Source organism: Oncorhynchus kisutch, linkage group LG8 (genome assembly GCF_002021735.2).
Source record: "Oncorhynchus kisutch isolate 150728-3 linkage group LG8, Okis_V2, whole genome shotgun sequence".
In the NCBI taxonomy this organism is placed as follows: domain Eukaryota; kingdom Metazoa; phylum Chordata; class Actinopteri; order Salmoniformes; family Salmonidae; genus Oncorhynchus; species Oncorhynchus kisutch.
In genome coordinates, this window is record NC_034181.2 from 1,264,167 (window position 1) to 1,290,554 (window position 26,388).

General features: G+C 45.1%; 1 protein-coding gene across 3 annotated transcripts in view; it reads right to left on the bottom strand.

The window, feature by feature from the left end:
* Positions 1-26,388, bottom strand: part of kank1a (KN motif and ankyrin repeat domains 1a) — a 136,334-nt gene that overhangs the window by 38,051 nt on the left and 71,895 nt on the right. For all 3 annotated transcript variants that reach the window (XM_031829523.1, XM_031829522.1, XM_031829524.1), the window contains exons 3-4: positions 1,853-4,157; positions 1,225-1,718 (exon numbers count right to left, since the gene is read on the bottom strand). In XM_031829523.1, the coding sequence (XP_031685383.1) occupies positions 1,225-1,718; positions 1,853-4,157 (2,799 nt within the window). The remainder of the gene's footprint in view (positions 1-1,224; positions 1,719-1,852; positions 4,158-26,388) is intronic.

Here is a 26,388-nt window from a genome sequence, read left to right on the forward strand (position 1 = left end):
AAGTGACATGCTGAATGTACCGAGCTGTCTGTTTAAACTACTGGCACACAGCTCAGACACCCATGCATGCCCCACAAGACATGCCACCAGAGGTCTCCTCACAGTCCCCAAGTCCAGAACAGACTATGGAACTCTATTCCACAGTACTACATAGAGCCATGACTACATGGAACTCTATTCCACAGTACTACATAGAGCCATGACTACATGGAACTCTATTCCACAGTACTACATAGAGCCATGACTACATGGAACTCTATTCCACAGTACTACATAGAGCCATGACTACATGGAACTCTATTCCACAGCACTACATAGAGCCATGACTACATGGAACTCTATTCCACAGTACTACATAGAGCCATGACTACATGGAACTCTATTCCACAGTACTACATAGAGCCATGACTACATGGAACTCTATTCCACAGTACTACATAGAGCCATGACTACATGGAACTCTATTCCACAGTACTACATAGAGCCATGCCTACATGGAACTCTATTCCACAGTACTACATAGAGCCATGCCTACATGGAACTCTATTCCACAGCACTACATAGAGCCATGACTACATGGAACTCTATTCCACATCAGGTAACTGATACAGCAGTAGAATCAGATTTAAAAAGCAGATAACACACCTTATTGAACAGCGGGGACTGAAGCAACACAAACATAGACACATTCATAAAAACACACTAACATAAGCACTATACACACACGTACACATGGATTTAGTATTGTAGACATGTGGTAGTTGAGTAGAGGCCTGTGAAATCTGTTGTGAATGTATTGTAATGTCTTTAAAAATCTAGAACTGCCTTACTTTTTGCTGGACTGCCTTGTCAGCAGCTAATGGTGATTCATAAAAATGACAAATACAAACTGTCACCAGGTGAGGGACAGTAATGTTTTATGTGATACTGTCTTGGGTTGTGGGTTCGATTCCCACGGGGGATCAGTATGAAAATGCATTCACTACTGTAGGTTGCTCTGGATAAGAGTCTGCTAAACGTTGAGGCTGTTCCTGTAACAATTCTTAACCTAAACATAAACCTACTAAAACATGAAATAGCATTTATAAAGTTCAGCAGTAATGTTACAACGTGATTGTGTTCCTCTTTCAGCTCAACCCGACTGAAGAAGAGAGCAGGCTAACAGTAGATAAATGGTCTGTCTGGTGTAATGACTCAACCTAGTAGATATTCTGTGTGGCCTACCTGTAGTGGTGCTGCTGCTATCTCGCTGTGTTCTCAGATCCTCAGCACTGCCATACTTCATGACAGAGCTGATAGAAGTCAGAGTGTTGACCAGCTGGCTGTTGATAGAACCAAAGTGGGTGAACTGAGAAGAGCAGGGCTGTCCGAAAGCATCCGCTAGCTCACTGTAGTTCTCAGTCAACAGCATCTGTTGTTCCTGAAGTAGCTTCTGAAGCCTCTCTATGTAGTGGTCTAGTCCTGCCCCCCCCTCCACCTGCTGGGGCGGTGGTATGGCCTGGGCCTGAGGTGGTACAACAGTCGTCACTGCAATGGTCTCCTGGGTAACAGCGGTTCCGTCCAGGTGGGAGGGGCCACATGCAATGTTCCGGGTCTTAAGGCCGACTAGGAAGTTAGTATGGATGCCGACCAGGCCGACGCCCACCTCTTTGGTCTGGGCCGACCATGCCTCCTCCGTACCGCCGTCGCGCTTCGCTGTGTTGCCCACGGCAACAGACCTAAGGACGACCACAATAGAAACATTTAATTCAACTTTTATGTTTTCAAAAAACACAAGTTAAATGTATTGTATTATATCCACGTGGTTAAATTGTGTTGTTAAATGGTTAAATTAATCTAATAGAAAAAGTACCTGGTTTTGGTCTGTGGGTCTTTGATCAGCCCCTCGCCCACAGCGACAGTCCTTGTGTGATTGGTTAGCGTGCTGGTGTGTTTCTCAGCTGTGTGGAGCAGGGGGGTGTTGGTACAGCCGTCAGCTAGCACCACTGTCTCTGTGTTGGTGTGTTGGCTAGCGGTCTCCAGTAGGGTGCTGGTGTGTTGGGAGGCTGTGTCTGGGGTTACCATGACAGCAGAGTCCGTGGTGGTGCCCAGGACAGGGTTAGTCCCCGTGGTAACCAGCTGTCTGATGGGAGAGATGGTGACGTCTCTAGAACACTCCCCAACGCCCACCGACCTGCTCTCCCTCTCCCCGGCCTCGGTCTCCTGGGCCTGACACAGCTCTAGACTGCCTACTTCCTCATCAGTGTTCACTCCCTGGTCACACAGCCCCACCTCCACCCCCACCCCCTGGTCACACACCTCCAACTGCCTCCCCACACACTGGTCCTGCACCTCTACCCTCTCCTGCACCAGCCACCTCTCCATGGGCAGGTCAGGACCTGAAGCAGTGTGTCTCAGGCTGGGTTGACAGGACACCCCTACCCCTACAGTGTGGAGGGTCTCCCCTGTGGAGGCATGGCTGGTCTCTAGATGGTTCCCCACTCCCTGGCTGTGTGTCTGGACTCTCCAGGTCTCTGAGCCAGTGCTCTGGGTGTCTGGCCGCGCCTGGCAGGCCATGCTGTAAGTGTCTGGCCGCACCTGGCAGCCTTTATCAGCCCTCTTCTTATTGGCTCCCCCAGCGGCCTGCAGCTCTAGCTTCAGCTTGGACATCTCCATCAGGTGGGTGGTCTCTCTCAGGTCCACCTCTAGCCGGTAGATCTTCTCCTTCAGGGCCTCGATGGTCTGCTGCTGCAAGTCTAGCTCTGCCTCCACCTCGCTGGTCACGCCCAACATGGCTTCCGTCACGCCCGTCCCAGCACTGCGAGTCTCACGCTGCTCCGTCGCCATTCCGACGTCACAGTAGAAGCGTCGTTGTTGTACCATCGTCATCACCGGCGACTTCCTCTGGGCGACCACAGTGGCGTCGTTCATGTTCTCATCTGGGCCGACCGCCGTGGAGGTGACCTGGTTGTTGTTATTGTGGGTGAAAGGGAGGGAGGTCTGGGTCTGCCTGGCCTGGTGAGACCCTTGATCCTGGCTGTTTGCCCCCAGGGCTTGGACCTCTGCAGCCAGCCTCCTGAACTCCTCCATCCCCTTGGTACTCTGACTATGGCCCTGACACTCCTGGCCCTCTGGCTCCATGATGTGCAGCTCCTGGGTCTGTAGGGTATGTGTCTGGGGATCCAGCTGGTCGGCCAACTGGTCAGCACTGCCCACGCTATAGGACCTCTTCCTGAACCCTCCCCCCACTATGCCCCCCACCCCCAGCCTCTGGTTCTTCTGACAGGTCATCTGTCTCTTCTCCTCCTGCAGCACGGCTATCTTCACCTGCAGGACAGGTATGGTCTTCACCTTCTCCTCTAGCTCCTTCAGCCTCCGCAGGGCCACCACCATCTGCTCCCGGATGTGCTGCAGGTGGAGCGGAGACACGTTGGTGGCCGGCGTGGTCATGCCCGAGGACATGGGGCTGTGGTGCATAGAGGAACCTATGGAAGTGTAGTAGGGGTTGTACTCTCCACTACCTCCACCCCCGTTGGGAAGCAGGGGGGAGAACAGGGAGGTGCTGGACCCCCCCATCCCTCCGAAGGAGGCCAGGCGGTGGCGAGGAGCAGGGCCAGGGGGTTCTGAGGGGGAGGGGGGCTGCATGAGGTGGCGCTCCTGTTCTAACCTCCTCCTCGTCTCCATCAGGGTCTTCTCAACCTGGGGGTTGAGGAGGGGAGGTTCCCACAGAGAGGGGGGCGGGAGAAGGGGCCGTTGAGGGGCTTCGGCGGGGACGCTCAGGTAGCCCTCGGGGGGTAGGGGAGGAAGGGGAGGGGGAGGCTCACAGGAAGGGAGAGGGGCATGGGCATGGTAAATCAGGTTGGGTGGAGGGTGAGGCTGGGGGGAGGGGTAGAAGAGGGGACTCTGCTGTGCCTCTTCACTGGAGGAGGGTAGGGAGCCTGTGGAGGTCCATTCAGCCTGGCCCTGCCCACTGTACCCACTGCCCCCACCAGAGCAACCTCCCCTGGGCACGGGCTCCGCCGTTGGCCGGACAGGCCTGGATTTCCGCTGGATGTTCAGCCTCTTGATGGTGTTGCCACGCTGTATGTCGTCCACATACTTCAGGAAGTCCAGGTCTAGCTGATAGCCATATGGGGGCGTGGCCTCAGTCCCCCTGCTGACAGACCTCTCTCCTCTCTCTATGGGAAGAAGAGAAGAACAAAAGGCATTGGAACTAGAGTCATACCAGGAAACACATGTTGCGGTAAATTGGTTCTGTAACAATGACATTACAGGTATGGAACAATAGCTATAAACGGATCAGAGAATTCAATTCTTTGAAAATTACATGACAACTTTAAACCCCAGTGTTGCTTCTCTGGCAGCTGCTGGGAGAACAGTGGTCTAGTATGACGTGAGAACGTAGCCTCATCACCCGACAGTCATGGCCACAACAAGCATGGACAACATTAGCTACAATACAAAGTTTCACCAAGGACTATGCTGTCAAAAGCAGACAGACAGCAATTATATGTTAAAAAGAAACAAGTTTGGTCATTGAAAAGGGGATGAAGGCTGTGGAAATGGAGTGGCTTGCTACCTCGGGAACTGATGGACCGTGACATTACTCAAACCTGGTAAGACAAAGCTCAAAACTAATGTTAACTTAGCAACATTTCTTTGCAATTCCTCTCTGCTGTAGACATGTTGGTTGTTTAGAAACAAAACCGAGGCGTAACCATGGGGAAAAACAGACGGGGTAGATTGTTGACATGGACAATATCCTCCAATGTTTATTGAAAACAGAAATAAATTTGCACTTGTTGTCTCTCAAATACATCAATACAGTTATTGGTTAGCTAGCTATCGAGTTTTAGCCATTTTAGCCATACATATGCATCGCAGCGCTAGCTGTGCCACCAGAGACTCTGGGTTCGCGCCCAGGATCTGTCGCAGCCGGCCGGGACTGGGAGGTCGGTGGGGCGACGCACAATTGGCCTAGCGTCGTCCGGGTTAGGGAGGGTTTGGCCGGTAGGGATGTCCTTGTCTCATCGCGCACCAGCGACTCCCGTGGCGGGCCGGGCGCAGTGCGCGCCAACCAAGGTCGCCAGGTGCAGTGTTTCCTCAGACACATTGGTGCGGCTGGCTTCCGGGTTGGATGGCGCTGTGTTAAGAAGCAGTGCGGTTTGGTTGGGTTGTGTTTCGGAGGACACATGGCTTTCGACCTTCGTCTCTCCCGAGCCCGTATGGGAGTTGTAACGATGAGACAAGATAGTAATTACTAACTACCACGAAATTGGGGAGAAAAGGGGGTAAAAATGTGAAATAAATAAAATGGACAGTGACGGGGGTAAGTCATATTTTGCATCGTCACTGCAGGGGATCACGACTCTCTTACTTCTGAAGATCACTTTAGCACCGTCCGTAAAATCAGATTCAAATTCGAAACAAACCTTCAAATAGGTATGTAATGACACATTATATAAACTCTTTGTAGTGTTTTATATGCATTCTAGAGGCGATAAGGTGATAAGTTGGACAGATCGAGTGAAAAAAAGCTATCTGTCCATCTCACTACCACGCATTAGTTTCTCTTCCCCACCCGCCATGTTTAAAAAGACCCGACGGAGCTCATTGCCTTCTTGAATTATGCAGAAACGGGCAGCGTGGAGGTCATTTATTCTGTTGGAAAGGGGACAAATTGTGCAATGGTATTGACATTACAGTTGAAGCATTACATTTTGGGGCATTAAAATAAGGTCAATTGTACGGACCAAGGCGATGTACAAAAGTGAGCGAGTTTACATTACGGTGAAATGATTACTTAGAAGCACTTTCCCAACAATGCAGAGTTAAATAGTAAGATACTAAAAACAAATAAATAAAATAGTAACATTAACAACAGTCTATAAACAAGGAGTGCCAGTACCACATCCTCACAAAAACAGATTGCAGTATAACAGCAGTATACTGAAAATACTGCGTCCAATTTATTTTTCCCATTGCTGGAATTTTTCAGTTTAATTGTAGTGTTATTCTGAGTCCAAAATACCACAGTCAACTGCAGTTACTGTGCTTTTACTGCAATATGTTTTGGTAAGGGCGAGTCAATGTGCGAAGTAGTTGAGGTAATATGTACTTGTTGGTCATCTAACGTTCATCATGTTCCAGCAAAGTGTTTTTTAAAGTTTTTTTTATTTTTTACATGTTGTAGAAAGCTAGCTAACTGGTTTACCATATTCATTCGCTATGCAAAGTGTGTGGTGTAATTATCATTATAAATCATATCTTTATTGCTTGGTCAACCTCAGTCCATGTAACTTTAGTTGCTTCAGCATTTCTATTTATCCTCAGCCATAGTGGAGCCTGAACGTCGAGTGGAGCTAATGACGGTTTCGCCTATATTACACCATAGGTGCCTGGAAATACGATGACATTGCTAAAGTAGGCAAATAAGTAGTAGGAAACAACTTTGCCATCATTATGATTTAGTCAAATGTACTTTAGAGGGATGGCAAAGTTGTTCAAAAAATGAGTTAGCGATGCTAACATTAGCTATCTTAGGTTAAACTGCATCTACAGACATAATGATGACAGGTGTTCATTCTAATCCTCCGTTTGATCTGCATAGAACAGAACGATCAGTCTTTAGAATATACTTCTATTGTAGAGTGTCGTCCAATCAAAACGCACTAACCATTGGGTGAGTTGCATAGGTTATCCCCCCCAAAACACAACGGCCCAAACCTCATGTCTCTATCATTAAGCCATTGGATAATTATTGGAGTTTTTACCCTTGTAGAGTGACCAAATTAATGGAGTTTTTACCCTTGTAGGGTGAATAAATGAATGGAGGCCAGAGAAAAATGGGGTCAAAAATAAGGGGAATGGCACAGCATGATGTCAGCTAGTCTGGGTGATATCTGACAGGTTCCCCTAGAACTCGTCATCTTCTCGAGACCGAAGGACATAAAACAATATTGAGGTAAGATGGATAATGATTCTTTTTTATATTTTAACAAACGTAATATTAATACAAAATTCGGATAATTTTCAAAAATTCACACAGAGAGCCAGAATTCTTACTGGTTGGTAGGTGATCAAATACTGATGTCATGCAAATGAATTACTTAAAAATCATACAATGTGATTTTCTGGATTTTTGTTTTAGATTCCGTCTCTCACAGTTGAAGTGTACCCATGATAAAAATGACAGACCTCTACATGCTTTGTAAGTAGGAAAACCTGCAAAACGGCAGTGTATCAAATATTTGTTCTCCCCACTGTATATGTCACTCCCTTTGGTTCCTTCCCCAGACTGTGTTTCTGTTTCTTGTCTGTGCGCTGTTCGTGTTTCTGGTTTTGAACTGACAGGGAGGTAGGTGCAATTTGTAGAAGTTTTCAGTTATTTATCATTGTATCCTGTATTTAGTATTTAGTTGCATTTATTTGATTAAATCTTGAACTTGCTTCCCGACTCTCAGCGCACGTCGTTACATGAGTCATGTCAAAATGTACTTTTGACCAAAGCTACAAACTATCTTTGGTTTACTAGGTAATGTACATGAGATGTTCTCAATTTCCATGATTAAACATGGACTACAGCTCAGTGTTTAACACCATAGTTCATCACTGGGTCTAAACCGTTTCTACTGGGTCCTGGACTTCCTGACAGGCCGCCCCCAGCTGGTAAAGATATGCAACAACACCTCTGCCAAGCTGATCGTCAACACAGGGGCCCCTCAGGGGTGTGTGCTCAGCCCCCTCATGTAAACCCTATTCACCCACGTCTGGGTGGCCTCCACGACACCTCCACGACACCTCCACGACACCTCCACGACACCTCCACGACACCTCCACGACACCTCCACGACACGACTCCAACGAGTTTGCTGATGAAGCGTAGTATGCCTAATTACCAACAACATTGAGACAACCTATAGGGAGGAGGTGAGGGCACTGGCAGAGTGGTGCCAGGAAAATAACCTCTCCCTCAACGTGAACAAAACAAAGGATCAGATGGTGAACTTCCATCCTCGTCGACGGGCCCCAGTGGGTCAAAATCTTCAAGTTCCTTCGGCGTGAACATCACTTAAAAACCTGAAATGGTGCCTATTCAACATCCCTGCCTGGTACAGGAACTGCCCTCAACCACATGGCTCTCCAGAGTGTGGTGCGGTCAGCCCAACATAACCATGGGGCACATCCCACATGAAAAAATACCACAGTTTACTATAGAAAACTACAGTACTTACTATGGAATGTTAGAGTAAACTGTAGTATACTGTAGAATACTGTACTACACACTGTCCATCATGTGTAGTACTTGGTATTGAATGTTATAGTATAATTTTTTTATTTTTTTATTTAACCTTTATTTAACTAGGCAAGTCAGTTAAGAACATATTCTTATTTTCAATGACGGCCTGGGAACAGTGGGTTAACTGCCTGTTCAGGGGCAGAACGACAGATTTGTACCTTGTCAGCTCGGGGGTTTGAACTTGCAACCTTCTGGTTACTAGTCCAATGCTCTAACCACTAGGCTACGCTGCCGCCCCCTCTAACCACTAGGCTACGCTACAGTAAATACTACAGTAATATCCACAAAAACACACTTTATTCACTATAGGAAAAACTAAAGTATTTCATTTGCATCCTTTTCACTCCCCCACCCATAACTGAGAGGCCGACATGCCATACTGTGTTCCCTACAGGTTATATGTAAAAGACAATGAAATCCTATGCTAAATTATTTTATAATGTGGGGCTGCTTGCCCTCCAGGACATTTAAAGCACTCTGTGTCAAAGGAAGACCAAGAAGATCATTAAGGAGCTCAGCCACCCGAACCACAGTCTGCTCACCCCGCTACCATCTAGCAGACAGACAGTACAGGTACATCAGAGCTAGAACCAAGAGACTGAGACACAGCTTCTATTACCATCAGACTGCAGAACAGCTTCTAACACCAGACCATCAGACTGTAGAACAGCCATCACTTGCTGGCTACCTCCCAGGTACTCTGCCCTGCACCTTGAGTCTGATGCCCCATGTAAAGTTGAAGTCAGATGTTTACATAACACTCAGGAAGGAGACGCGTTCTGTCTCCTAGAGATGAACGTACTTTGGTGCGAAAAGTGCAAATCAATCCCAGAACAACAGCAAAGGACCGTGTGAAAATGCTGGAGGAAACAGGTACAAAAGTATCTCTATCCACAGTAAAACGAGTCCTATATCGACATAACCTGAAAGGCCGCTCAGCAAGGAAGAAGCCACTGCTCCAAAACCAACATAAAAAAGCCAGACTACGGTGTGCAACTGCACATGGGGACAAAGATCACGATGACCATCATTATGTTTGGAGGAAAAGGGGGGAGGCTTGCAAGCTGAAGAACACCATCCAAACCGTGAAGCACGGGGTGGCAGCATCATGTTGTGGGGGTGCTTTGCTGCAGGAGGGACTGGTGCACTTCACAAAATAGATGGCATCATGAGGAAAGAAAATGAGGGAAGAAAATGATGTGGATATATTGAAGCAACTTCAAGACATCAGTCAGGAAGCTTGGTCGCAAATGGGTCTCCAAATGGACAATGACCCCAAGCATACTTCCAAAGTTGTGGCAAAATGGCTTAAGGACAACAAAATCAAGGTATTGGAGTGGACATCAAAGCCCTGACCTCAATTCCATAGAAAATTTGTGGGCAGAACTGAAGAAGCGTGTGCGAGCAAGGAGGCCTACAAACCTGACTCAGTTACACCAGCTCTGTCAGGAGGAATGGTTCAAAATTCAACCAATTTATTGTGGGAATCTTGTGGAAGGCCAACTGAAACGTTTGACCCAAGTTAAACAATTTAAAGGCAATGCTACCAAATACTAATTGGGTGTATGTAAACTTCTTCTGACCCGCGGTGAATGTGATGAAAGAAAGAAAAGCTGAAATAAATAATTATCTCTGCTATTATTCTGACATTTCACATTCTTAAAATAAAGTGGTGATCCTAACTGACCTAAGACAGGGCATTTTTTACTCTGATTAAATGTCAGGAATTGTGAAAAACTGAGTTTAAATGTATGTGGCTAAGGTGTATGTAAACTTCTGACTGCAACTGTCGCTGTACTCTCCACATAGCTGTACTCTCCACATAGCTGTACTCTCCACATAGCTCATCCTATTATACCTACTACAGTACATACAAGTGTTTACACACCATGTATGTATATTTAGATTCTGACACTGCTCACTCTAATATATCTACTTGAATTGTTCATTTCTTGATTTCTTGTATTAGATTTGTTGATTATTTCTGTATTCATATTGTATTTGCTAGACATTCTACAGTAGTAACATAAGCATTTTGCTTCCCCTGCTATAACCCCTGACAAATACACTTTTATTTGATATCGTGCTCTATTTTGAACCAACCCATGTGTCAGGTAATGGTGCACGCTTAGGTGTATAATCCACAACAGACAATCACTGCTACAGGTTCAAACACCACTAAACTGTTTCACATACTTCTGCCAGAGGTATGAGAGCGAGAGAGAGAGAGTGAAAGAGAGAGAGAAGGAGAGGGAGAAAAATAGAAAGAGGGAGCTAATTATTTTACTGAGGAGAGGCTGAGTCAGGCTGAAACTATGTGGCTGTAGAGAAACTATGTTATAACAGACACACACGACGAGCTGCGGTACAGTGGTAAAGCTATCGTTGACGTTAGTTCATCCGTACGCTGTTTTAAAGTTGTTTGTGGCTGTAGAGAAACTATGTAATAACAGACACACACGACGAGCTGCAGTACAGTGGTAAAGCTATCGTTGACGTTAGTTCATCCGTACGCTGTTTTACAGTTGTTTTAGTACATTGCGTTCTGGCGACAGGGAATGAACAAAAGTAGAGCACACACACACTAATCAGATCCAGCAGTTTACAGAACACCAACAGGGAGATAGGCTGTGAGAGGGATGAGAGGGATGAGAGGAGGGGGGGAGAGAGGGATGAGAGGAGGGGGGGAGAGAGGAAGGAGGGGGGGAGAGGAGGGGGGGAGAGAGGGATGAGAGGAGGGGGGGAGAGAGGGATGAGAGAGGGATGAGAGGAGGGGGGGAGAGAGGGATGAGAGGAGGGGGGGAGAGAGGGATGAGAGAGGGATGAGAGGAGGGGGGGAGAGAGGGATGAGAGGAGGGGGGGAGAGAGGAAGGAGAGGAGAGGGATGAGAGAGGGATGAGGAGGGGGGGAGAGAGGGAGGAGGGGAAGGGGAGAGAGGAAGGAGGGGAGGGGGAAATAGGGAGGAGGGGAAATAGGGAGGAGGGGAAATAGGGAGGAGGGGAAGGGGAAATAGGGGGAAGGGGAAATAGGGAGAAGGGAAATAGGGAGTAGACCTCACAGTGAAATGCTGAATACAACAGGTGCAGTAGACCTCACAGTGAAATGCTGAATACAACAGGTGTAGTAGACCTTACAGTGAAATGCTGAATACAACAGGTGTAGTAGACCTTACAGTGAAATGCTGAATACAACAGGTGTAGTAGACCTCACAGTGAAATGCTGAATACAACAGGTGTAGTAGACCTTACAGTGAAATGCTGAATACAACAGGTGTAGTAGACCTTACAGTGAAATGCTGAATACAACAGGTGTAGTAGACCTCACAGTGAAATGCTGAATACAACAGGTGTAGTAGACCTTACAGTGAAATGCTGAATACAACAGGTGTAGTAGACCTTACAGTGAAATGCTGAATACAACAGGTGTAGTAGACCTTACAGTGAAATGCTGAATACAACAGGTGTAGTAGACCTTACAGTGAAATGCTGAATACAACAGGTGTAGTAGACCATACAGTGAAATGCTGAATACAACAGGTGTAGTAGACCTTACAGTGAAATGCTGAATACAACAGGTGTAGTAGACCTCACAGTGAAATGCTGAATACAACAGGTGTAGTAGACCTTACAGTGAAATGCTGAATACAACAGGTGTAGTAGACCTTACAGTGAAATGCTGAATACAACAGGTGTAGTAGACCTCACAGTGAAATGCTGAATACAACAGGTGTAGTAGACCTCACAGTGAAATGCTGAATACAACAGGTGTAGTAGACCTCACAGTAAAATGCTGAATACAACAGGTTTAGACCTTATAGTGAAATGCTGAATACAACAGGTGTAGTAGACCTCACAGTGAAATGCTGAATACAACAGGTTTAGTAGACCTCACAGTGAAATGCTGAATACAACAGGTGTAGTAGACCTTACAGTGAAATGCTGAATACAACAGGTGTAGTAGACCTTACAGTGAAATGCTGAATACAACAGGTGTAGTAGACCTTACAGTGAAATGCTGAATACAACAGGTGTAGTAGACCTTACAGTGAAATGCTGAATACAACAGGTGTAGTAGACCTCACAGTGAAATGCTGAATACAACAGGTGTAGTAGACCTCACAGTGAAATGCTGAATACAACAGGTGTAGTAGACCTCACAGTGAAATGCTGAATACAACAGGTGTAGTAGACCACACAGTGAAATGCTGAATACAACAGGTTTAGTAGACCTCAGTGAAATGCTGAATACAACAGGTTGTAGTAGACCTCACAGTGAAATGCTGAATACAACAGGTTTAGTAGACCTCACAGTGAAATGCTGAATACAACAGGTTTAGTAGACCTCACAGTGAAATGCTGAATACAACAGGTTTAGACCTTATAGTGAAATGCTGAATACAACAGGTGTAGTAGACCTCACAGTGAAATGCTGAATACAACAGGTTTAGTAGACCTCACAGTGAAATGCTGAATACAACAGGTGTAGTAGACCTCACAGTGAAATGCTGAATACAACAGGTGTAGTAGACCTCACAGTGAAATGCTGAATACAACAGGTGTAGTAGACCTCACAGTGAAATGCTGAATACAACAGGTGTAGTAGACCTCACAGTGAAATGCTGAATACAACAGGTTTAGTAGACCTCAGTGAAATGCTGAATACAACAGGTGTAGTAGACCTCACAGTGAAATGCTGAATACAACAGGTTTAGTAGACCTCACAGTGAAATGCTGAATACAACAGGTGTAGTAGACCTCACAGTGAAATGCTGAATACAACAGGTGTAGTAGACCTCACAGTGAAATGCTGAATACAACAGGTGTAGTAGACCTTACAGTGAAATGCTGAATACAACAGGTTTAGTAGACCTCACAGTGAAATGCTGAATACAACAGGTTTAGTAGACCTCACAGTGAAATGCTGAATACAACAGGTTTAGACCTTATAGTGAAATGCTGAATACAACAGGTTTAGACCTTATAGTGAAATGCTGAATACAACAGGTTTAGACCTTATAGTGAAATGCTGAATACAACAGGTTTAGACCTTATAGTGAAATGCTGAATACAACAGGTTTAGACCTTATAGTGAAATGCTGAATACAACAGGTTTAGACCTTATAGTGAAATGCTGAATACAACAGGTGTAGTAGACCTTACAGTGAAATGCTGAATACAACAGGTTTAGACCTTATAGTGAAATGCTGAATACAACAGGTTTAGACCTTATAGTGAAATGCTGAATACAACAGGTGTAGTAGACCTCACAGTGAAATGCTGAATACAACAGGTGTAGTAGACCTTACAGTGAAATGCTGAATACAACAGGTTTAGACCTTATAGTGAAATGCTGAATACAACAGGTTTAGACCTTATAGTGAAATGCTGAATACAACAGGTTTAGACCTCACAGTGAAATGCTGAATACAACAGGTTTAGACCTCACAGTGAAATGCTGACTTACACGCCCTTAACCAACAGGTGTAGACCTTATAGTGAAATGCTGACTTACACGCCCTTAACCAACAGGTGTAGACCTTATAGTGAAATGCTGACTTACACGCCCTTAACCAACAGGTGTAGACCTTATAGTGAAATGCTGACTTACACGCCCTTAACCAACAGGTGTAGACCTTATAGTGAAATGCTGACTTACACGCCCTTAACCAACAGGTTTAGACCGTATAGTGAAATGCTGAATACAACAGGTTTAGACCTTATAGTGAAATGCTGAATACAACAGGTTTAGACCTCACAGTGAAATGCTGAATACAACAGGTTTAGACCTTATAGTGAAATGCTGACTACAACAGGTTTAGACCTTATAGTGAAATGCTGAATACAACCGGTTTAGACCTTATAGTGAAATGCTGAATACAACAGGTTTAGACCTTATAGTGAAATGCTGAATACAACAGGTTTAGACCTTATAGTGAAATGCTGAATACAACCGGTTTAGACCTTATAGTGAAATGCTGAATACAACAGGTTTAGACCTTATAGTGAAATGCTGAATACAACAGGTTTAGACCTTATAGTGAAATGCTGAATACAACAGGTTTAGACCTTATAGTGAAATGCTGAATACAACAGGTTTAGACCTTATAGTGAAATGCTGAATACAACAGGTGTAGTAGACCTCACAGTGAAATGCTGAATACAACAGGTTTAGACCTTATAGTGAAATGCTGAATACAACAGGTTTAGACCTTATAGTGAAATGCTGAATACAACAGGTTTAGACCTTATAGTGAAATGCTGAATACAACAGGTTTAGACCTTATAGTGAAATGCTGAATACAACAGGTTTAGACCTTATAGTGAAATGCTGAATACAACAGGTTTAGACCTTATAGTGAAATGCTGAATACAACAGGTTTAGACCTTATAGTGAAATGCTGAATACAACAGGTGTAGTAGACCTTACAGTGAAATGCTGAATACAACAGGTTTAGACCTTATAGTGAAATGCTGAATACAACAGGTTTAGACCTTATAGTGAAATGCTGAATACAACAGGTGTAGTAGACCTCACAGTGAAATGCTGAATACAACAGGTGTAGTAGACCTTACAGTGAAATGCTGAATACAACAGGTTTAGACCTTATAGTGAAATGCTGAATACAACAGGTTTAGACCTTATAGTGAAATGCTGAATACAACAGGTTTAGACCTCACAGTGAAATGCTGAATACAACAGGTTTAGACCTCACAGTGAAATGCTGACTTACACGCCCTTAACCAACAGGTGTAGACCTTATAGTGAAATGCTGACTTACACGCCCTTAACCAACAGGTGTAGACCTTATAGTGAAATGCTGACTTACACGCCCTTAACCAACAGGTTTAGACCGTATAGTGAAATGCTGAATACAACAGGTTTAGACCTTATAGTGAAATGCTGAATACAACAGGTTTAGACCTCACAGTGAAATGCTGAATACAACAGGTTTAGACCTTATAGTGAAATGCTGACTACAACAGGTTTAGACCTTATAGTGAAATGCTGAATACAACCGGTTTAGACCTTATAGTGAAATGCTGAATACAACAGGTTTAGACCTTATAGTGAAATGCTGAATACAACAGGTTTAGACCTTATAGTGAAATGCTGAATACAACCGGTTTAGACCTTATAGTGAAATGCTGAATACAACAGGTTTAGACCTTATAGTGAAATGCTGAATACAACAGGTTTAGACCTTATAGTGAAATGCTGAATACAACAGGTTTAGTAGACCTCACAGTGAAATGCTGAATACAACAGGTGTAGTAGACCTCACAGTGAAATGCTGAATACAACAGGTGTAGTAGACCTCACAGTGAAATGCTGAATACAACAGGTGTAGTAGACCTCACAGTGAAATGCTGAATACAACAGGTTTAGACCTTATAGTGAAATGCTGAATACAACAGGTGTAGACCTTATAGTGAAATGCTGAATACAACAGGTTTAGACCTTATAGTGAAATGCTGAATACAACAGGTTTAGACCTTATAGTGAAATGCTGAATACAACAGGTTTAGACCGTATAGTGAAATGCTGAATACAACAGGTTTAGACCTTATAGTGAAATGCTGAATACAACAGGTTTAGACCTTATAGTGAAATGCTGAATACAACAGGTTTAGACCTTATAGTGAAATGCTGAATACAACAGGTTTAGACCTTATAGTGAAATGCTGAATACAACAGGTTTAGACCTTATAGTGAAATGCTGAATACAACAGGTGTAGACCTTATAGTGAAATGCTGAATACAACAGGTGTAGACCTTATAGTGAAATGCTGAATACAACAGGTGTAGACCTTATAGTGAAATGCTGAATACAACAGGTTTAGACCTTATAGTGAAATGCTGAATACAACAGGTTTAGACCTCACAGTGAAATGCTGAATACAACAGGTGTAGACCTCACAGTGAAATGCTGAATACAACAGGTTTAGTAGACCTCACAGTGAAATGCTGAATACAACAGGTTTAGTAGACCTCACAGTGAAATGCTGAATACACGCCCTTAACCAACAATGCTTTAAGAAGTTAAGCAAAATAATAAGTTGTAAAAAAATAATAAAAGTAACAACTAATTAAACAGCAGCAGTGAATTACTGTTCTTCAGGTAAATGTGTTTTTGGAACCTACTAAAGGCCCAGTACATCCGTTTTTATCTCAATATCAAATCATTTCTGGGTAACAATTAAGCACCTTACTGTGATTGTTATCAATTATAATTGTTAAAAAGAAACTAAATTTGCTTCTTAGCAAAGAGAAATGTCTCAAGCAAGAATTTAGCGAGGACTGTCTACGTGTGGTCTTAGTGGGGAGGGGAAAACTGAAAACCATCTGATATTGGCAGAGAGGTTTGGAGCTCGTTTTCTTATTGGTCTAACTATAATATAAAACGCAACATATAAAGTGTTGGTTTCATGAGCTGAAATAAAAGAAAACTAAATGTGTCATAAGCACAAAAAAGCTTCTCTCTCTCAAATGTTGTGGACAAATGTGTTTTCATCCCTGTTGGGAGCATTTCTCCTTTGCCAAGATAATCCATCCACCTGACAGGTGTGACATATCAAGAAGCTGATTAAACAGCATGATCATTACACAGGTGCACCTTGTGCAGGGGACAATAAAAGGCCACACAAACTGTCAGAAACCATTTCCGAGAAGCTCAGCTGTGTGCTCGTCGTCCTCACCATGGTATTGACCTGACTGCAGTTCGGTGTCGTAACCGACATCAGTGGGCAAATGTTCACCTTCGATGGCCACTGGCCTGGCTGGAGAAGTGTGTTCTTCATGGATGAATCCTGGTTTCAACTGTACCGGGCAGATGGCAGACAGTGTGTATGGTGTCATGTGGGCGAGCGGTTTGCTGATGTTAACGTTGTGAACAGAGTGCCCCATGGTGGTGGTGGGGTTATGGTATGTGCAGGCATAAGCTACAGACAATGAACACAATTGCATTTTATCGATGGCAATTTGAATGCACAGAGATACCGTGATGAGATCCTGAGGCCCGTTGTAGTGCCATTCATCCACTGCCATGACCTCATGTTTCAGTATGATAATGCAAAGCCCCTTGTCTCAAGGATCTGTACACAGTTCCTGGAAGCTGAAAATGCCTTCATACTCAGACATGTCACCCATTGAGCATGTTTGGGATGCTCTGGATCGAGGTGTACGACAGCGTGATCAAGTTCCCACCTAAATCCACCAACTTCTCACAGCCATTGAAGAGGAGTGGGACACTATTCCACAGGCCACAATCAACAGCCTGATCAACTCTATGTGAAGGAGATGTGTCGCGCTGCATGAGGCAACCAGATACTGACTGGTTTTCTGATCCACGACCCTACTTCTTTTTAAAGGTATCTGTGACCAACAGAGTCATATCTGTATTGCAGTCATGTGAAATCCATAGATTAGGACCTAATGAATTTATTTAAATGGACTGATTTCCTTTTATGAGCTGTAACTCAGTAAAATCTTTGAAATTGTTGCATGTTGCGTTTCTATTTTAGTTCAGTGTAATTTAGCGCCTCCATATCATCAGGCCAAAACTCCATCCCACCAAAACAACTAACACCAAAAGGGCAAATTTCACAATTTCACAGTATTATTCCAAACTAAAAGTGTGGAAATACACTGCTCAAAAAAATAAAGGGAACACTAAAATAACACATCCTAGATCTGAATGAATGAAATATTCTTATTAAATACTTTTTTCTTTACATAGTTGAATGTGCTGACAACAAAATCACACAAAAATTATCAATGGAAATCACATTTATCAACCCATGGAGGTCTGGATTTGGAGTCACACTCAAAATTAAAGTGGAAAACCACACTACAGGCTGATCCAACTGATATAAATGTCCTTAAAATAAGTCACTACTGAGGCTCAGTAGTGTGTGTGGCCTCCACGTGCCTGTATGACCTCCCTACAATGCCTGGCCATGCTCCTGATGAGGTGGCGGATGGTCTCCTGAGGGATCTCCTCCCAGACCTGGTCTAAAGCATCCGCCAACTCCTGGACAGTCTGTGGGGCAACGTGGCGTTGGTGGATGGAGCGAGACATGATGTCCTAGATGTGCTCAATTGGATTCAGGTCTGGGGAACGTGCAGGCCAGTCCATAGCATCAATGACTTCCTCTTGCAGGAACTGCTGACACACTCCAGCCACATGAGGTCTAGCATTGTCTTGCATTAGGAGGAACCCAGAGCCAACCGCACCAGCATATGGTCTCACAAGGGGTCTGAGGATCCCATCTCGGTACCTAATGGCAGGCAGGCTACCTCTGGCGAGCACATGGAGGGCTGTGCAAAGAAATGCAACCCCACACCATGACTGACCCACCGCCAAACCGGTCATGCTGGAGGATGTTGCAGGCAGCAGAACATTCTCCACTGCGTCTCCAGACTCTGTCACGTCTGTCACGTGCTCAGTGTGAACCTGCTTTCATCTGTGAAGAGCACAGGGCGCCAGTGGCGAATTTGCCAATCTTGGTGTTCTCTGGCAAATGCCAAACGCCCTGCACGGTGTTGGGCTGTAAGCAGAGGTAGCGGTCCTGCTGCTGGGTTGTTGCTCTCCTACGGCCTCCTCCACGTCTCCTGATGTACTGGCCTGTCTCCTGGTAGCGCCTCCATGCTCTGGACACTACGCTGACAGACACAGCAAACCTTTTTGCCACAGCTCGCATTGATGTGCCATCCTGGATGAGCTGCACTACCTGAGCCACTTGTGTGGGTTGTAGACTCTGTCTCATGCTACCACTAGAGTGAAAGCACCGCCAGCATTCAAAAGTGACCAAAACATCAGCCAGGAAGCATAGGAACTGAGAAGTGGTCTGTAGTCACCACCTGCAGAACCACTCCTTTATTGGGGGTGTCTTGCTAAATGCCTATAATTTCCATCTGTTGTCTATTCCATTTCCACAACAGCATGTGACATTTATTGTCAGTGTTGCTTCCTAAGTGGACAGTTTGATTTCACAGAAATGTGATTGACTTGGAGTTACATTGTGTTGTTTAAGTGTTCCCTTTATTTTTTTCAACAGTGTATATACACAGCAAAATCACATTTTTGACTGCACTGGGCCTTTAAGAGTAGTCCTTATGCAGAGAGTTTGATTAACGTTGAAATCAATGGGTTTTGTTTGACATACATTTTAAAGTGAAAAATCTGAGTCTCAGCATAATTCTGTTACCGTGGAATTGGAGTAGATGGAGGTAAACACACAGTCTTCCACTTGGGTGAAAAGAACTTGGCAACATTAACACTGTCTCCAAATAGAAACATTGACTAACCCATCAGGAATATAGGAACTCTGTTTCCCAGACAGGGAAAGGACTAGGAGGTAAGCTAACAGCTATGGTGATTACTAACGTCTAAAACTGCCTAGATGCCAGGAGAAGAGGGGGCCAAGGGGTCAGTCAAAGCTGCTTACAGCAGTCCAAATTCCTCCAACTGAAAACGCCTTCCTTTCCTCCGTCAGAGAGAGAGAGAGCTTCAGACCGTCGGCTACATTCAGACAGGAGAGTCTATGGTAGATGACAAGGCTGGTCAAACACATATTTCCTTGTCTTGCTATGTGTGGAACCTTTCCAGACTAAAGAAAACATTGGAAAATGGCTCAGCCCTCGGCTCCTTCTTCTCTCAAGAGGGAGGTTAGGGTGGCTCAGCTCCTTCTTCCCTCCAGAGGGGGGGGTTAGGGTGGCTCAGCTCCTTCTTCCCTCCAGAGGGAGGTTAGGGTGGCTCAGCTCCTTCTTCCCTCCAGAGGGAGGTTAGGGTGGCTCAGCTCCTTCTTCCCTCCAGAGGGAGGTTAGGGTGGCTCGTCTCCTTCTTCCCTCCAGAGGGGGGTTAGGGTGGCTCAGCTCCTTCTTCCCTCCAGAGGGGGGGGGGGGTTTAGGGTGGCTCAGCTCCTTCTTCCCTCCAGAGGGGGGGTTAGGGTGGCTCAGCTCCTTCTTCCCTCCAGAGGGAGGTTAGGGTGGCTCGTCTCCTTCTTCCCTCCAGAGGGGGGTTAGGGTGGCTCAGCTCCTTCTTCCCTCCAGAGGGGGGGGTAGGGTGGCTCAGCTCCTTCTTCCCTCCAGAGTTGGGGTGGCTCAGCTCCTTCTTCCCTCCAGAGGGAGGGTTAGGGTGGCTCAGCTCCTTCTTCCCTCCAGAGGGAGGGTTAGGGTGGCTCGTCTCCTTCTTCCCTCCAGAGGGGGGTTGGGGTGGCTCGGCTCCTTCCATCCAGAGGGGGGGGTTAGGGTGGCTCAGCTACTTCTTCCCTCCAGAGGGGGGGTTAGGGTGGCTCGTCTCCTTCTTCCCTCCAGAGGGGGGTTGGGGTGGCTCGGCTCCTTCTTCCCTCCAGAGGGGGGGGTTGGGGTGGCTCAGCTCCTTCTTCCCTCCAGAGGGGGGGTTAGGGTGGCTCAGCTCCTTCTTCCCTCCAGAGGGGGGGGGGGGGGGGGTTAGGGTGGCTCAGCTCCTTCTTCCCTCCAGAGGGAGGTTAGGGTGGCTCAGCTCCTTCTTCCCTCCAGCCTCATACAGCTCCAGTACCTCTCAGTCTGACCAGACCCAGTCTCTACCCTTCATTCAGTTCAAACAGAGACAATTCCACAGCTAAGCCCGGTGTTAAAACCTCCTCACTGCCCCCACAATGTTCACTTACCTCAGTCAAACAGCCGTTGCTCTGCAGTTTATTTTTCTCCCTCTTAGGCTGCTGTGTTGGACTTTAGTAGCTAAACAGAACAGGCTGCCAAGCTAGCTAGCTAGCTCACTGCCCTCTCTCTCCCTCTAAATCTTCAGTTCATGAGGGGAAAAATTCCACTATTGGTGTAAACTCAGCCAAGCCCAGCTCATGCTGGCATAGGCTGACGGGATCGACCAATCACAGAACAATTTCCCTCCCTGTTCTCCGCCCAAAACAGGAGGGCCTTATTCAGACAAACTCTTCTTGCTCTGTTCCACACTGCTCTGACGACACAGACACACAGGGTACACACAGTGTTCCAGTTACTCAACAGATATGTTTGACTCGTTTCAGGAAACTAGGCACGTGTCATGCGTCACTAATTCACAGGAGAGTTATTTGAACGTAAACCTTTTTTTCTTCTTTTTTAAAATCAAAATGCGTTGTTTTTTTTGCAGAAATTCCTTCTGTAACATGTGAACTTTCATGTGGCTTAATATCAAACTTGTATGTCATCTGTAAATACAAATAAAATAGTTAAATTACGAGCCTTGTTGGTTCAACCACAGAAAAAGTCAGCAACCTTCCAGCTGACCATGATTGGCTGAGATAATGAGTGGGCTGGACGGATTGGTCTGCCATGTAGAACGCTTCTGTCTATTGGAGCTGGTCAGTATGTGTAGGTAATCCTGTCTAATGCTGCTTTTTCTTTATGTATCACATAGTAGAACTGTATAAGTGTTGCTCTCCTCTTTCTGGAGGATTGAGTTTTGAAATCAGTGGAATTAGAAAATGATAACTAAGGAGACGGATATTACACCTGTCGCCGGATTTCATCTTCAAACTAAAAGGCAACCATGGCATCTGTGATCGAGCATTTTCAGTACACTACGGCACTCCACATTATATTTACGAACACACCCCTAGTATAAACCCGCCTTCAGTCTTGAAATCTAGCGTCAAATATGAATCCTTAAAGAGATGAGTGGAGCTCAAGCTTAAGGGGTTGTGAACGATGCTGAATGGGTGTAGACAAAGAAGAGCTCTCCAGTCGTAGTATCAAAACATTCAAGGGCCATTTTCTCAAATATGAGGTTACAAGTTTATCAACTTTCAAAGCAGAAAGACTTTCCCATTGTTCCTCAACTGAAGTGTATGATATACCATGTTCTAGCTCTGAGTCTCTGCTTTTATCCAGTGTAAAAACACTACATCTCAAATGTTGCTACAAAAAACTGAATGGAGCCAGTCACAACATAGTAGTGTTGTTTCAGTAGGTCAACTACAGCACCGACCAGGTTATTATCCAGTAGGTCCAATACAGCACTGACCAGGTTATTATCTAGTAGGTCCACTACAGCACTGACCAGGTTATTATCTAGTAGGTCCACTACAGCACTGACCAGGTTATTATCTAGTAGGTCCACTACAGCACTGACCAGGTTATTATCTAGTAGGTCCACTACAGCACTGACCAGGTTATTACCCAGTAGGTCCACTACAGCACTGACCAGGTTATTATCTAGTAGGTCCACTACAGCACTGACCAGGTTATTATCTAGTAGGTTCACTACAGCACTGACCAGGTTATTATCTAGTAGGTCCACTACAGCACTGACCAGGTTATTATCTAGTAGGTCCACTACAGCACTGACCAGGTTATTATCTAGTAGGTCCACTACAGCACTGACCAGGTTATTATCTAGTAGGTCCACTACAGCACCGACCAGGTTATTATCTAGTAGGTCCACTACAGCACTGACCAGGTTATTATCCAGTAGGTCCACTACAGCACCGACCAGGTTATTATCTAGTAGGTCCACTACAGCACTGACCAGGTTATTATCCAGTAGGTCCACTACAGCACCGACCAGGTTATTATCTAGTAGGTCCACTACAGCACCGACCAGGTTATTATCTAGTAGGTCAACTACAGCACCGACCAGGTTATTATCTAGTAGGTCCACTACAGCACCGACCAGGTTATTATCCAGTAGGTCCACTACAGCACTGACCAGGTTATTATCCAGTAGGTCCACTACAACACTGACCAGGTTATTATCTAGTAGGTCCACTACAGCACCGACCAGGTTATTATCTAGTAGGTCCACTACAGCACCGACCAGGTTATTATCCAGTAGGTCCACTACAGCACTGACCAGGTTATTATCCAGTAGGTCCACTACAACACTGACCAGGTTATTATCTAGTAGGTCCACTACTAGATAAGAGAAGTTCTAGAGTTCGGGACAAGATGGGACAGTCCACAGGAACGGGAGAGAAGTTCTAGAGTTCGGGACAAGATGGGACAGTCCACAGGAACGGGAGAGAAGTTCTAGAGTTCGGGACAGGATGGGACAGTAGACAGGAACGGGCAGTACAGGAAAAGTTGGGTAGAAATATGTCATGTGTGGAGCATTTTATAACATTTAACTGTGTGTAACCTAATATACACTTCATGACCAAAATCATGGGCATTAATATGGAGTTGGTACCCCCTTATCTGCTTTCCACTAGATGTTGGAACATGTCTGCTATAACAGCCTCCACTCTTCTGGGAAGGCTTTTCACTAGATGTTAGAACATTGCTGCAGGGGGACTTGCTTCCATTCAGCCACAAGAACATTAGTGAGGTCAGGTACTAATGTTGGGCGATTAGGCATGGTTCGCAATTAGTGTTCCAATTCATCTCAAAAGTGTTCAATGAGGCTCTATGCAGGCCAGAAAAGTTATTCCACACCGACCTCAACAAACCATTTCTGCATGGACCTTGCTTTGTGTACGGGGGCATTGTCATGCTGAAACAGGAAAGGGCCTTCCCCAAACTGTTGCCACAAAAATGGAAATGGTCAATGCGATTGTATGCTGTAGCATTATGACTTCCCTTCAATGGAACTAAGAGGCCCGAACCATGAAAAACAGCCCCGGACCGTTATTCCTCCTCCACCACCAAACTTTACAGTCGCCATTATTCATTGGGACAGGTAGCGTTTTTTCCTGGCATCCACCAAACCCAGATTAGTCCGTCGGACTGCCAGATGGTGAAGCGTGATCATCACTCCATTGAATGCGTTTCCACTGCTCCAGAGTCTGAAGGCGGTGAGCTTTACACCACTCCAGCCGATGCTTGTTATTGCGCATGGTGATCGTAGGCCATGGCAACCCATTTCGTGTTTCAGTTCTTGTGCTGACGTTGCATCATTAGCCAGTTTTTGAACACGGTAGTGATAGTTGCAAACAACGACAGACGATTTTTACGTGCTACGCGCTTCAGCACATTTCCACTTCACAACGACAGCACTTACAGTTGACCGGCTCCAGCAGACATTTGACGAACTGACTTGTTAGAAAGGTAGTGCCACGTTGAAAGTCACTGAGCTCTTCAGTAAGGCCATTCTACTGCCAGTGTTTGTCAAAGGAGATTGCATGGCTTTGTGCTCGATTTGATCCAGCTGTCAGTAACGGATGAAACAGCTGAATCCACAAATATGAACGTGTGTCCACATACGTTTTATATGTAGTGTAGTTTACTTCTATATATATATATTTATTTTAAATGGTCATTTCTCCCATCCTCCTTCCATTGGCTCATTCTCACGCCTCGCTACAGTTGTAGCCAGTCACTACCTTACCTCAGACGCCAATGTAGCTTACGTCAGTAAATGACGAAGCCTTCAAGAGAGGAATAGCAACATCTCATTGTAGCCAAGGACCCATCATTAACATTAGAGCCAAGGAAAACGCGATATTTTAGCTACATTTTATAGAGTTGTCTTTGACAGCGAAGGAACTGGGTAGGTTTCACAGCTTGTAAAAACTGCTGTGGTTTAATAGGCTGCCAACCGGAAAGAGGGACAAGCAGCCTGAAGCCCATAGTTCCTCTACTCTTGATAACATTACTGGTCCAATCGTTTGTTTATTTAACTAGACCTGTGTCATCTGAGGTGAAGAGTGATGCAGTACTGCTGCTTAGGGTTTGTTTAAATGTTCATGTGTGGACAGTGCTCAGATGTAGGCTACAGTTGTATGCTGGTGATGTACCTGTTGAGGTCTCTGTTCTCATCCTCCAGACTTGATCGATCTACACTAAGGTCATTTAGAAGACGCTCTAATCTAGAGAGACTTGCTAACAGTGCATTTAACTAAGAAAGGTAAGTTGCATATTGCAGTTGCATTACTGAAATAATTTTCAAACACAATAGCCTACATATTTATTCACAGTAAAATGAGCACTGGACAGGATCGGAGTGTTTTTTATCGGGAAGGGACAGGGAAGTTCTGGGGTTATAGAACTGTTGTGGGGTCAGGACAAGAAAAAATTGAAGGGACAAGATGGGACAGCATGTGCTAGGTCTGCTACGCTTGGTGTTTCTGCACATCTCCTATACATCATGGCGGCAGGAAGCCTAGCGGTTAGAGCACTGGGCAAGTAACCAAAAGGTTTAAATGAGCCCACACAGTGATGTTGTCTCTAACACTGAGGTACTGCTCGGCCCTTCTCTCCTAACTTTCCCTTGTTAAAACAAATATGGTATTCTGTTTTGTTCTCCTTTTGCACTGTGTATTTCATGTGTTATCGCAGCAAGGGGCAATTTCATCTCTGCTGCATCAATCCAACTCCTCAGCCAGACTATGTGAGCATCCCAAATGGTACCCTATTCCCTATATAGTACAGTACTTTAGACCAGGGCCCTATTCCCTATATAGTACACTACTTTAGACCAGAGCCCTATTCCCTATATAGTGTACTACTTTAGACCAGAGCCCTATTCCCTATATAGTGTACTACTTTAGACCAGAGCCCTATATAGTGCACTACATTAGACCAGAGCCCTATTCTCTATATAGTGCACTACTTTAGACCAGAGCCATATTCTCTATATAGTGCACTACATTAGACCAGAGCCCTATTCCCTATATAGTGCACTACTTTAGACCAGAGCCCTATTCCCTATATAGTGCACTACTTTAGACCAGAGCCCTATTCCCTATATAGTGCACTACTTTAGACCAGAGCCCTATTCCCTATATAGTGCACTACTTTAGACCAGAGCCCTATTCCCTATATAGTGCACTATTTTAGACCAGAGCCCTATGGAATAGGGTGCATTCTATAAGTCACCTTTGGTTGAGGAGTATTTCTCTGTTGACACTGAAAACACAGATCCCAGACAGACACCATGTCTGGGGCCAAAGTTCAGGATATCACCAGGTTGCTTCCTGAGGCTGTGACTCAGTCCCCGGGGACTGATACTGTCATGGTTCATGTGGAGTCAAATGACATTATGAAGGGTTAGAACTCAGAACAGCTGAAGATGGATTTTAAAGAACTGATCGGGTCACTACTTGACACCAACAAACACCCCATAATATCTGTCCCTCTGCCCTCCCTAAATCGTGGCATTGACTGGTTCAGCAGACTTTTATCCCTCCATAACT